General features: G+C 37.5%; 1 protein-coding gene across 1 annotated transcript; it reads left to right on the top strand.

The window, feature by feature from the left end:
* Positions 1-5,106: 5,106 nt before the first annotated feature.
* On the top strand, positions 5,107-13,941 carry LOC120300748 (vomeronasal type-2 receptor 26-like). The gene is made up of 5 exons (XM_039327157.1): positions 5,107-5,183; positions 5,942-6,233; positions 7,494-8,351; positions 10,461-10,587; positions 13,043-13,941. Exons 1-5 carry the CDS (start codon positions 5,107-5,109, stop codon positions 13,939-13,941), a joined length of 2,253 nt encoding a protein of 750 aa, XP_039183091.1.
* Positions 13,942-14,473: the final 532 nt, after the last annotated feature.

Genomic DNA, 14,473 nt, shown 5'->3' with positions numbered 1-14,473 from the left:
TATTTCACCATCACTAATGAGATTTATTTATTTACACTTTTCGGCTTATATTTAGGTATGCTTACTCCAAAACGTAATTCTGGGGGATTCAGAATATCCAGGGATCTACAAAATTAAATCACACAATACAATGGGAATAAATTGCATCCCTTCAATAAATCCGTTGCATATACAGAAACATGCAGTAAGTCTCTCAAATGGAGCTCATCTAAGGCAGACATTGATTGATAATTTTCCCTTTCCTTTGGTATATAGTGGATAGTATAATGAAAATTAATGGAAAATGTTAGGTTGGGGAAGGGCTCATATTGCAATTACTCTCTAAATTATGTAGTTTGATTGGCACTTATCTGTTCAGACAATGTACCGTATTTTCCAGCGTATAAGATGACTGGGAGGGGCAGGATCCCTGCCCGAGCGGCGGATGCTTCTGCGAAATCGCTGGCTTTCTGCGAGTGCTGAACAGCACTTTGGCAGCAAGGGGGGTGGGGGCACTTCTTCTTGGGAAGCCCCCACTGCTAACCCAACACGGACATTCTTACTCGGCTGGCTCTCCGCCAGTGCTCCTCTCCCACCATTGGTCAGCCAATGCTCCAACCTCGCCCCTTCCTCCCGGCTGTTTCTCGGAGGGACACTTTTCTAGGGCTATTTGGCTGCGTGGGTCACTTAAACTCTCATCTGGACAGCCAATCCCCACGCCAAGGGGTGAGGAGCATGGGGTGCAGAATACGGGGGAGCTTGCTTTGATGTACCTGTATTTTCCAGTGTATAAGATGACTGGGCATATAAGACGACCCCCAACTTTTGAGAAGATTTTCATGGTTTAGAAAGTCATCTTATACACCAGAAAATATGGTAACTAGTGTTGGAAAGCAGAAAGGAAGATGCTATCCCTGATATTTTGCTCTCTTACCCATGACATGTGAGTAGTTTCCTGAAACATCCCAGAATTAACTTTATATCTGTGTAACCATGGCTTGATTATACTTCTTGACTGTACTACCGGTATCCTTGACTTATTCACAGTAGCACAGCAATTCTAAATTGTTCCAAATTGAGTTTTGTTCCTCAATTCAGTTCTAAATTGAGGGACAAAAATTTCAAAGAAAGGATCTTACAAAGCTTTCAGGAACTACTGTGGATGGTTTCTACCACTGTTCTTAATTGCTGTAACAACTTCAGCCTCCTAAAGCCCATCAAGTTGTTCCATATGCAGTTGTTTCTATAATTCCTTAGAATTCTATTTGATAAACTTCCCCCTTCTTTAGTTATACAATGGAAATGAGAAGTAATTGAAAATTTGGGGACAGCTGGAAAAAGAAATTTGGGGAGAAAAGAATAAGGGAGAAATACCAGGTAAACAAAATTAAACTCCAGAGAAATTGGATCAAAAATGGATGAATGAATTGAAATCATCCAAGAAGCACTGTTTATATTTACTAATACCATTCTGTATTTGTCCTGTATTTGTATTTCTGATTTGCAGTACTGTGGTGCCCTCTAGAGGAAATATCTTGCAAATAGCGAGAGAATTGGTTGTCTCTCACTATATTTCTTACTTCTCAATCAGAGTTCTGGTTTTTACTGTTAACCTAATGATCTCAAGAGAGAAATTTGAAATAGAGATTAGGCTGCATTGCCCTTTTCCTCCTTCATCCACTCTATTTGTTAGATACCTGCAATGAATTCTTAGTTTATTAATACTTAGTGCATTTTATTTTGTTTGATTTTTCAGTTACTGATTTCTGGGGTTCAGCAACAGGAGTAAAGGGAAATCTTATACCAAAAACAAGGAAGGGATTGGGAGGAGAGAGAGAGAGAGAGAAGAGAGAGACAGACAGACAGACAGAGATAGAGGCAGAGAGAAGAGAAAATGAGGATAATTTTATTCCCTTTGGGCCTGCTAGGTATAGAAATCCACAGATTTTTCCAAGTCCTCTGAAGGAACTGAAACTCAAAGGGGGAAAACATCTTTTGAGTTTGTTGTTCAGTTGCTAAATTGTATTGAACTCTGCAACCCTATAGCACACCAGGCCTCCCCTGTCTCCCAGAATTTCCCCAAATTCATGTTCATTATATCGATGACACTAACCATCTCATCCTCTGCTGTCCCCTTCTCCTTTTGCCTTTCATCTTTCCCCAAAATCAGGGTCTTTTCCAAGGAGTCTTCACTTGTCATTAAGTGGCCAAAGTATTTGAGCTTCAGTATCTATCCTTCCAAAGAACAGTCAGTGTAGATTCCCTTTAGGATTGACTGAATGGATCTCTTTGCTTTCAAGAGTTTTTTCCAGCACCACAATTTGAAAGCAGAAATTCTTCAGCAAAATAAGTCTTTTCCAACACCACAATTTGAAAGCAGAAATTCTTCAGGCAAAATAAGTCAGAAAAAAAAACCCACATCTACTGTCTCCTCATGTTCAAAATAAATATACGTGATTTCCATGTCATCAAGAGTGTGCTTACTGTTATGCTTTATTACAGTTCAAATAAATAAGCAGACATAATTCATTGTAGCTAGTTGGATCTAGCTAAGAGCTGTGCTGGTGCAATGGTTAGAATTTAGAATTGCAGGCTAATTCTGCCAACTGCCTGGAGTTCGATCTTGACCGGCTCAAGGTTGACTCAGCCTTCTATCCTTCTGAACTTGGTAAAATGAGGACCCAGATTGTTGGGGACAATATGCTGACTCTGTAAACCGCTTAGCAAGGGCTGTAAGGCACTGTGAAGTGGTATATAAGTCTAAGTGCTATTGCTATCTATAGGGTAGAATGGGTTTGTCATCATCTATTTCAGCTGAATTTAATAGAACAGAGTTGGAAGGGACCTTGAAGGTCTTCTACTCTAACCCCTGCTCAAGCAGGAAACCCTACACCATTTCAGAAAAAAGTGTTGTCCAATCTCTTCTTAAAAACCTCCAGTGTTGAAGCATCCACATTTTTCAGAGCCAACTTGTTCCAATGATTAATTGTTCTAACTGTCAGGAAATTTCTCTTTAGTTCTAGCTTGGTTCTCTCCTGGATTAGTTTTCATCCATTGCTTCTTGTTCTGCCTTCAGGTGCTTTGAGGAATTTGATGAACCCCTCTTCTTTGTGTCAGCTCCTTAGATACAGTATTAGTACACTGCTATTATCATATCACCTTCACCCTATTCCTTCTTTCCATTAAACTTTCATTAAACATTTCAATGACTGGGTCCATTTTAAAAAAATAAAAATTCTGGGAGACATTACTCAAAGAATTCAAATGCTTTCATTGTCTGAATTTTAATCTGCTGCCTGGAACAGAAATGCCCAGTCAGAATCAGTTTCCTGTTTTTGCTCGGAGGATCAGGCAAAATCAGTCAGTGTGCATCTCCAGCACAATAATACATGGCAGTGTCAGATGTTGACATGGAGGTCAACTGAAGGGAATATTCATTCTTGGAGTTATCTGAAGTAATGGTGGTACGGCTTTGAAGAGAAGATGAAAACCATTTTCTCCCATCATAGGGATAGATTCTGGCAATCCATTCTAACCCTTTTCCAGGAGGCTGACGGACCCAGTTCCAAATGTAACTGCTACTAGTGATGGAGACACCTGTAACTTTACAGAGCAAATTGAGATTTTGTCCTGGTTTTACAGTTTCAGGCCCCGATGATACAAGCTGAACCTCAGAAAGGGACCCTAGAGAAGTAACAGAAATAAAAATTAGAATTCACATACATCAGAAAAAGAAATCATATTGTCACTTTCTGTAAAATTGTATACTCACATTTTGGCATGGCTATCAGAAAAAAGAAAAACAGACAGTAATTCATAATGGTTCCTTAAACAAAATTTCTTCCCATTCAACATATACACTTTGAGGAAAATGTGGCAATCAAATAGAGACTTCTGTTTTTAAAGGAGAACGCCTTATGATATTTGCATAAATCAGTGGGCTATAAAGTAGCTCTTAGAAAGCACATCTTGCCTTCAGATGTTGTAGGTGCTTCATCACTGGAAGTCTTTAAGAAGAGACTGGACAGCCTCATATCTTGAGCAGTGGGGTGAACTAGAAGACCTCCAAGATCCCTTCCAGCTCTACTGTCATTGATTGATTGATTGATTCAGACACCTGTAACTTTACACAGCGAATTGAGATTTTGCTCTAGTCCAGGCTCCAATGATAACAGTCCCATCAAAATGGGACACTAAAGAAGTAGGGCAAAAAGACAAAAACAACATGAAGATTCAGTATCAATATTACTATTGATTCATAGTAGCATCCTGTGCCTGAAAATATGGATGATCTATAGGCTTATTTTTCATTCCTTTATACACACACACACACACACACACACACACACACACACACACACATATATATATATATATATATATATATATATATATATATATATATATATATATATGTTTCCTTTATTCTATCAAACCATTCTTTTCATTTTACATGGAAAACAAGAGCTATGCTCCACAGCAATAAATGAATGTGAATTTATTACTTTACTTGATTAATCAAATTACTCTAGAAGATTAACTAAGCCTGTTTATTGCTAAGCTCACTTACACAACATTTTTAGCATTTACTTATTTAGAAAAGAATTGAACCATCAGTCAGTTATTTTCTCACCAAAAAAACCAAAACAATTATCTCAGTGGGGAATCACCATATTTTCAGAGCTACTTCAAAACATCAAAGATGGCAGAGAAGGGTATATAAATGAACAATCACCAAGTTATATGTTAGATTATAAAGTAGTTCTTGAACCCCAGGAAGTTTGGAACAAAACGGAAAAAAGGGTCTGTCAGATTCATTGCTTCAAGTTCCCATCCTATCCAAGGTGCAAATTTGCACTCACGTGGATAGCAAATGATAGATTTTTTTCATTAGTTGCATTCTGAGATATAAACCTTGGATTAATCATTTGGTTCATCGTTGGAATCCATGCTTATCCATGCATAGGATGGAAGACACAGATATTTTCAGCTAAACATGCAGGAAAGATGTTGTTCCTTTTGTTATTCTTGGGGCACAAAGAAGTTACACAGAGCTGCCTTACAAATAATGTTTTTCCTGTTCCACATGAGTGGTACCAGCCTGGTGACTTCATCATTGGTGGGATAATGTCTCATATTGTTTACCACTTTTATGAAATTCAATTTAAGGAACATCCCTCCCTGAAACCTTTTGATTTACCAATGTAAGATTTTTTTTCTAACCTTAATCAGATTCTCAAAAATTGCTTAAATGAGTATAAAAGCTGCTTGAGCATAAAAGTAGTTCCATACAGAATCTAAAAATTCTCCATGTTTCAAAGAAATGTAGTTGTGGGGAAGAAATAGGGTTTTTTCCCCCATTGCATTCAAGTCTTTCTCATGAAATGAATGAAACTTTGGCGTAATATGTTTTTGAAGAACATTGTGTGATATCTTGGGGAAAAAAGTTATTTTATTTTATGTCTTATAGGACATCACTGTTGCACATAATGGAAATATTGTCTAAAAAGTAGAGAATATTTAGGGTTAGATATGTTTTGCAAATCATGGGAATACCATGGGAAAAATAAATTTGAACTTTCTGAAAATGTTTAAGCCTTTTAGAAAGGCTATTATATTCCTAGTTCCATGAGATAATAGAATTGATTTTTATTCATAGAAAAGTAATGTCACCTTACATAAACCATTTGTCTGAAATTGTATAGGGTTTCCTTCCTGAGCAGGGGTTTGGACTAGAAGATTTCCAAGATCCCTTCCAACTCAATTATTCTATTCTGTTCTGTTAAATTCGATTTATTGTTATTTCTGTTCTGTTAAATTCGATTTATTCTTATTTCTGTTATGTTATGTTCTGTTCAATTCGATTTATTCTTATTTCTATTCTGTTCTGTTCTGTTCTACTCTACTCTACTGTATTCTAAATTGTCAATTTTTTCAATGGGTTTATTTAAATTATTTGCAGTGTAATAACCAAATTCTACCAGCACATACTTGCCTTGGCCTTTGCTGTGAAGGAGATCAATGAGGACCTGCAAATCTTACCTAATGTCACCTTCGGGTTCCACATCTATGACAGTTACTACAATCCAAGGATGACCTATCGCACCACTCTGGACCTGCTTTTCAAATCCCAGGAATTTTATCCTAACTACAAATGTGATAGCCAGAAGACTCTCATGGCAATCATTGGAGGGTTAAGTTCTGATACTTCATCTTATATAGATGAAATTGTAGGTTTGTTCAAGATTCCACAGGTAAATATTTAGGGCCTGAGGAGGAAAATTCTATCTGTTTCTGTTATTATGGCATAATTATTGATCATCAGATATAAGTCTTAGATTTATATTACAAATTTCTGCAGGGCTTAAAAGTAAAGTACATAGCACTCTTTTTTTGAAACTATGATGCCAATCATCAAAGTAAATGTACCAAAGTATCCTGGGTCATCCATATCTGAGGGAAGATTTAAGTGTAGTTCTCTCTGCTCCTATTAAAACCATTGACCCATTATGTGTGTTTGAAATAATCCCTAGAAATTCCATTCTATATTTAGAGGAATTCTAGGGGAAAAAAATCCTTCCTATCAGAATGGCCATTTCATGTCTGCACAATGTTATTGCTCAATGCCAATCTGCCATGAACTCGGGGGGTGGGGAGTGGAAGGAGCTGTTTAGTAGGGGGGAAGACTATTCACCATAGCTTCTCAAGGTCAGACAGCTGGGAATGGCATTCAGTTGCATACCGGCAAACCCCAGTGGAAGAGACCATTTCCAAAACACTTCATTTGAATATGATTATAGAATAGAATAGAATAGAATAGAATAGAATAGAATAGAATAGAATAGAATAGAATAGAATAGAATAATAAAAAATTAGAATAGAATAGAATAGAATAGGAGTTGGAAGGGACCTTGGAGGTCATCTAGTCCAACTCCCTGCTCAGGCAGGAAACCCTATACCATTTCAGACAAATGGTTGTCCAATCTCTTCTTAAAAACTTCCAGTGTTGGAGCATTTATAACTTCTGGGGGCAAGTTGTCCCACTGATTAATTGTTCTCACTGTCAGGAAATTTCTTCTTAGTTCTAAGTTGCTTCTCTTCTTGATTAGTTTCCATCCATTGTTTCACGTGCTTTGGAGAATAGCTTGACTCCCTCTTCTTTATGGCAACCCCTCAGATATTGGAACACTGCTATCATGTCACCCCTAGCTCTTCCTTTCATTAAACTAGACATACCCAATAGGAAACCAGCAGTAAGAAGTGACCTAGGGGAGGGAACGTAAACCTAGAGATTTAGGCACACAGACCTCAGTTCTGGCTTTGTTCTATGGTAATTCACTTGACTTATGATAAAACTATGCTTTTTGCAACAAAGGAGCCAAGGATAATTTTTCTTAGGAGTCCTAGTGGAGGCAGTGTTGACACTTCTTTGGATATATTTACATGAGTCCTTGATCTGAAAGATCACATCAAGAGCTAACAAATGAACAGAATACTATGTTGCGTTCTTTTAGCTCACATATGGCTCATTAGGCAAAGAGAAATTTCAGACCAGTAAGCAATTTTATTTCATGGTCCCCAAAGAGGACCATCAGTACATTGGGATTATCCAACTGCTTCGTCATTTCAGCTGGACATGGATTGGGATTTTTGCTGTAGATAACAACAATGGAGAATATTTTTTACAGAAAATGGAGCCCTTACTTTCACAGAATGGCATCTGCTCCTCGTTCATTCAAAGGCTTCCACAACTCATCAACCTGGCAGACTACAAAGATCTTTATCACCAATTTTCTTGTATTTCCATTAATTTGATGAATAGCAAAGCCAACGCATTGCTTGTCTATGGAGAATCATTGGCAATAATGACTCTCAGAGGTGTCACATTTTTGGCAGATTCTGAAAATAAGAAAACTGCATTACTTGGAAAGATGTGGATCATGACTGCACAGATTGATTTTGCACTATCAGGCATTCAAATCACATGGGATCTCCAGATGTTCTATGGGGCTATTTCCTTCACTGTTCATTCAGGAGCAGTTGCAGGTTTCAAAGAATTCCTTCAGACCATAAAACCATATTCAGTCTACAGAGATGAGTTTCTGCATGATGTTTGGGAACAATCATTTGATTGTTCATTTCCAAAACCAGAGTTACATGAAATACACAGTAGGAAATGCAATGGGGAGATGAAGCTGGAGGATCTTCCTGGGCCTGTGTTTGAAATGGAAATGACTGGCCAAAGCTATAGTATCTACAATGCCGTTTATTCTGTGGCTCATGCTTTGCAGGCTCTACTCATTTTGAGGTTCACAAAGAAAAACACCATGATGGATAAAAAACTTGATCTTCCAGATCTGCAGTCTTGGCAGGTATTCTTTCTCCACTGAACGCTTCCTTTATTGCAATGAGAAGTCTGATGTAGAATTATGTTTGGAACCAATTATGCAAAGTTTTAATATTTTATGCTTGTGGAATAAAGTTATTTATAAAGAGGATGGGCTCCAGGATGAGTCCAAAGCTCAGAATATGGTCTTGATGACTGACCCAGATTGAATCCTGCAGTAAAGTTAATGTGTGATCATTGAAAAGCTACTATATATATCATGATTCCTAATGAGAAGGAAGGATTCACTGGAGAAGAGCCTAATGCTGGGAAAGATTGAGGGCAATAGAAGAAGGGGACGAAAGAGAATGAGATGGCTGGATGGAGTCACTGAAGCAGTAGGTGTGAATTTAAATGGACTCCAGAAGATTGTAGAGGACAGGAAGACCTGGAGGAACGTTGTCCATGGGGTCGCGATGGGTAGGACACGACTTCGCAATTAGCAACAACAAAAATATCATGATTAATGTGTTAATAGGGTTTGTGTAGGAAGTCATAAGAATTTGCACAGTAAGAGATGGTTGAAATGAAGTCCTTGATCACTTCCATTTTGGTTGTCTACAAAAGTTATCAATAGTCCAAGTTACTTCTGTTTGGCTCATGGTGGAGAAACTGAGCATATTCTCGCTATCAGAATTCAAGAAGGATGCACCGATAGATGGTCCTTTTCAGCTATGGCCTTCACCCTTTGGAAAAACTATCTTTGAAAGAATCTCTCTCTTTGTCCTATCTATAGAAGAACACTGAAGACTCACATTCTAAAAGCAATCCAAACCAAATTTATCTCTCCCAGGCTCCAAAATAGCTTTGTACCAATTAGGAAGGAAAAGTTGAAGATAAGACGAGATACTGTTGAAGTTTAATTAAACAAAAAAAATGTGCTCTTTTTATTATACTTTTGTTTCTTGACGTTGTTTCTTGTCCTTCCTTAAAATAATATGAATTTAATAATAGAATACACCTGTACATATCTGTGTAATATTTGTGATCAGTTTTCTAGGTGTACCTGTCTGATAATTGTTATAGAAATGGGAAGAATGTATCAATGAAACTTGAATATACTGGTCTCCTCTCCATTATTATCCTTTTAATTCCCTCTCTTTTTATCTCTTTTAAGTAGCTCCATCCATTTCTTCAAGGCATTTCTTTTAACAATTCAGCTGGGGAGAGAGTGTCCCTGAATGAAGAAGGAGCAGAAACAGGTGGATTCGACATAATTAATTTCATCCCTTTTCCAAACAGATCCTTTCAGAGAGTTAGAGTTGGAAAGATAGATCCTCATGCTCCAAAAGGGAAGAAATTATTCATTGATGAAGAGAGGATTGTCTGGCATCCAGCTTTTAACCAGGTAAGGACACATTTAATGGACTGTGTGTGATCCATTATGATACCATGAAAATGACTTTAAAGCCATATTGAACATAGTCTCTTTATAAATCTAATTTCTCTTTCTGAATTTTTTAAAAAAACTTATATTCTGTACAAATGCTGACCATGTTCAAGCATTTACCCAAACTGATAAAACGACATTACAATGTAAAAGCCAGATTTTCATATTTGAGCTGCATTTCCATTTGAAATTATGGGAGTCACGTTGTTTCCATAAGATTGTCATCAGGCACATTTATTCACTCACCCTGCTCTTCTTCAAGCAAGCCATTGAAATTCTTTCTCTCCATAAAGGAGAATAACTAAGAGAAGGACAAGGGGGGACATGATAGCAGTGTTCCAATATCTCAGGGGCTGCCATAAAGAAGAGGGAATTAAGCTATTTTCCAAAGCACCTGAAGGCAGGACAAGAAGCAACGGGTGGAAACTAATCAAGGAGAGAAGCAACCTAGAACTAAGGAGAAACTTCCTGACAGTGAGAACAATTAATCAGTGGAACAGCCTGCCTCCAGAAGCAGTAAATGCTCCAACACTGGAAGTTTTTAAGAAGAGACTGGACAGCCATTTGTCCGAAATGGTATAGGGTTTCCTGCCTGAGCAGGGGGTTGGACTAGATGACCTCCAAGGTCCCTTCCAACTTTACTATTATTACTATTACTAATAATTAGGATTTTTTTATTAAAAAAATCTCTTTTTGAAAAACCAGGTACTTCCAATTTCTCTGTGTAATGATCCTTGTTCCCCTGGAAATTGGAAGAAAGGGACAGAAGAAAAAGAATTCTGTTGCTATGACTGTGTTCCATGCCCAGAAGGAAAGATTACAAATCAAAATGGTAAGTTAAACCAGGGGTCCCCAATCCCTTCTCCGAGGACCAGTACTCAGCCATGGCATGCCAGCAACAAAAAAGCAAAGCCCCATCCTCGGGATGCAGGCAGCATACAAAACCACACACACTCCAGTCCATGGAAAAACCTCTCTCCATGGAACCAGTCTCTGGTGCCCAAAAGGTTGGGGACCTCTGAGTTAAACAATCCACCATGTTTTCATTAAATACCCCTAAGAAAACAAACTGTGTTAGCATGCATATAATTAATAGTTTTACTAGTTCTTCAGAGTGAATAGTCTTTTTTTCTGGATCACAATTTATTGTTCAGGACTCAAAGATTGCCCATGATATTTTGGCAGGTAATGTTTCCTATACAGGGCCTATCTATATGTGTCTGTCTGTCTGTCTGTCTGTCTGTCTGTCTGTCTGTCTGTCTGTCTGTCTGTCTGTCTGTCTGTCTGTCTATCTATCTATCTATCTATCTATCTATCTATCTATCTTTCTAATCTATCATCTAATCTAGTTAATCTACCACCTATCTCTCTATCATCCATCTGTCTGTCTGTCTATCTATCTATCTATCTATCTATCTATCTATCTATCTATCTATCTATCTATCTATCTATCTATCTATATCATCTAATCTATTTAATCTATCACCTATCTATCTATCTATCTATCTATCTATCTATCTATCTATCTATCTATCTATCTATCATCTGTGTCTGTCTATTTTATCATCTATCATTCATCTCTCTCTCTCTCTCATTTACCATCTTTTATCTGTACATTCAGTCATTGATCTTCTATTATGATCTATAACTATTCATCCATTTTTCACATTTTAAAATTGTTTGTATTAGTTGTTCTTTTTCTAAAGATTGTTCACAGAAGAAACAAAATATCATGATTTTTCTAATAAACTCAGGAAATATTAAACATTTCTTTAAAAATTCTACCTTATGGTGACAATATTCATAACTTTGATGAAAACCTAACCATTGTTAAGTCCAGCTAAGAAAGTTACATAGTTACTATCTGAATGGAAGATTACCAGCCAATGTGTACAGTAGATTGGGAATTAAAGAACTAATTGGGGAAAAACAGGAACAATTTATTTTCTTCTTTTCAGAAAACATGAATATATCATTGAAGTCTATGGGCATTGAATTAACTCAGAAACTTGTTTATCTTTTCTTCCTCTTTGTTTATGGGCTATATGTAATTGAAATAAGGAGAATCGACTTAGATAAAGTTTTATTTAAAATTTAAATCAATGTTAGTCTAAAGCAGGGGTTCTCAATCTGTGGACCATGGCCCACTACCAGGCTGTGGTCTTCTGGCCAGCAGGCTGTGGAACAGGCTGGCCAGTGCATGCATGTGTGTGCGTGTGCTCATCCCCACTCACACTAGCACCACTGCCACTATGCAAATGGGGTGCCACGTGGTGAAAACAGGGCACTGCATGGCAAAAATGGGGTGCCACATGGTGAAAATGAGGCAAGTGCTAGCAATTGTCACACAGGCACTAGCACCACCCCATTTGCATCATGCATGCTCACAGCCCCTTGTGTGTGTGCGTGCATATGTGCATAAATTGCTTCCCCCTCTCTTTCCCTCTGGTCTGCTAGCTGAGAAATGTTGGAGACCTCTATACTAAAGCTCAAGAAACAGGCTTTTGATTGCTTCAGGTCACTTATCAGAGCATACATGGAGACATTTGTTTCACTGGATCTGCCTTCTAAGCCTTCTCTCCTATAAACTTGAATGTAAGGGAAAGAAAAGTTTCATCAGACAAAGAAAAGTTTGTGAATAGATCAGATATTCTACCCTCAAAGCGACATAGGATGGATATTTGTAGAATTCTACCTTGGTGTCTCCTACCTATGTTTTTCGCATAGAACACAAAAGGATTGTAAAGATTAGAATAAAGTACAGGGATCAGATTTATATGCCTCTCATATTTTACAGAAAACTTAGGTGACTCTTTTTGCTTAAAGATCCCACACTTTATTCAAATAGAAAGACTGACCACTCCTTACTTTAACCCTATAGTATATTCTATAGGAAAGAGAAAAATTAAAAGAATTTAAATGAATTAAAGTGGTTTGCTCCTCAGAGTCAGTACTGCTGTTTTTGTCACTAAAGTCTTATATTTTATCATCAAAGTTTTTTCTCCATATTTTAGAAATGGGAAAAGTTCAAAAGTTTTATATTAAAATAAACTTGAAATTTTTGGAAAGGATTCCTTTTCAAATAATAATTAACTTGCTCATTGTTTTTTCTTTTATAATAAATACTGAATAATACAACTGAGAAAAAAACTGCATTTTCATATAAAAAAGATTCCACAAGTTAACAGTTGAAGAATTCAAAATGAATAATAGTTGGCATACATACAGAAAGTAATTATAAGAAATATTGAATGCCTAGATGAGAAATTCCTTTATTTTTTTTCCAGATATGGAAGATTGTTTTGAATGTGCAGAAGATCATTACCCAAATAAAGAAAAAAACAGATGCATCCTAAAATCAGTGGCCTTTCTAACTTTTGAAGAAAACTTAGGAATTGGTTTAGCCTCAACTGCTCTTTGTTTCTTCTTCTTGACCTCTTGGGTTCTTGGAACTTTTATTAAGTACAGGGACACTCCTATTGTCAAAGCCAACAATCGGTCCCTCACCTACACCTTACTTGTCTCTCTTCTACTTTGTTTTCTCTCCTCTTTGTTCTTCCTCAGCCAACCTGGCAAAATGACCTGCCTTCTCCGGCAATCAACCTTTGGAATCACGTTCTCAGTGGCTATTTCTAGTGTGCTGTCCAAAACCATCACTGTGGTTGTTGCTTTCATGGCCACTAAACCAGGATCTCAGATGAGACGATGGATGGGGAAAAGATTGGCCTTTTCTACTGTCTTTTCCTGTTCTCTCTTTCAAGTATGTATTTGTATGCTTTGGTTGTCAATATCACCCCCATTCCCTGAGTTAGACATGCAGTCAGAATCCCAAGAAATTATTTTACAATGCAATGAGGGGTCAGCTTTGTTCTTCTATTGTGTGCTGGGATATATGGGTATCTTGGCTATTGCCAGCTTTATTGTGGCTTTTCTTGCCCGTACATTACCTGACAGCTTCAATGAAGCCAAGTTCATCACATTCAGCATGTTAGCCTTTTGCAGTGTTTGGGTGTCCTTCTTTCCAGCCTATTTGAGCACAAAAGGAAGAGCCATGGTAGCTGTGGAGATCTTCTCCATCTTGTCCTCTAGTGCTGCATTACTGGGATGCATATTTTTGCCAAAATGCTACATCATTGTTTTACAGCCACAACTCAACCACCGGAAGCAACTCATAAAGAAGAATTAGTGTACCTTGTGTTCTTTTTCAGTAGGAGAAATTGTTTTCCAAAAAGAATGAGAAGTCTTCTTGCTATGTAGAGAAAACATATAGAAGTTTTTCTTTCTATCAAAGGAGATTCATAGAATATTATTCTTACTCTAAGTTTAATAAGGAAATAGTTGTGTTGTGTGCCCCTAATACTCTATCCACTTTATCACAGGGTCAAATTGTTCCCAACAGGTTAAGTCTGTTTTCCAAGCATCTCTAATGGACTTGTACCATCCTTGGACTCAAACTGAGAGCAAATCTGATCCATCAGCTATTGCTCCTCTGCAAAGTCCGGAAGATGATAATCTGAATCCTCCTTCCTGAGGAGGGACTGGATGATCTTGAAAAGGTTAAAGATGCAATAAGTGCAGAGAAATATTGATTTTCACTGCTCTTAACACCATAAAGTAGGTCTTAATCAGAATTCTGACCTGTGGTAGGTCAGAATCATTCTTTTTCTTCAGCAGCTCTCTAGCCATCTCTTGGCCCTTTACAATACCCTCAGCTCCTC

The sequence above is a fragment of the Crotalus tigris genome, unplaced genomic scaffold, assembly GCF_016545835.1.
Source record: "Crotalus tigris isolate CLP2741 ecotype Arizona unplaced genomic scaffold, ASM1654583v1 scf7180000017614.5298720, whole genome shotgun sequence".
Classification (NCBI taxonomy): Eukaryota; Metazoa; Chordata; class Lepidosauria; order Squamata; family Viperidae; genus Crotalus; species Crotalus tigris.
This window is presented reverse-complemented; position numbering and strand designations above follow the sequence as displayed.

What these genes read in the sequence shown, in the direction of transcription:
- LOC120300748 (XM_039327157.1), top strand. Translation starts at nt 5,107, where the DNA reads ATGTCTCATATTGTTTACCACTTTTATGAAATTCAATTTAAGGAACAT. An exon ending in CAGATCTGCAGTCTTGGCAG is followed by an intron (nt 8,352 to 10,460) that starts GTATTCTTTCTC and finishes TTGAAAAACCAG; the next exon opens with GTACTTCCAATTTCTCTGTG. An exon ending in AAAGATTACAAATCAAAATG is followed by an intron (nt 10,588 to 13,042) that starts GTAAGTTAAACC and finishes TTTTTTTTCCAG; the next exon opens with ATATGGAAGATTGTTTTGAA.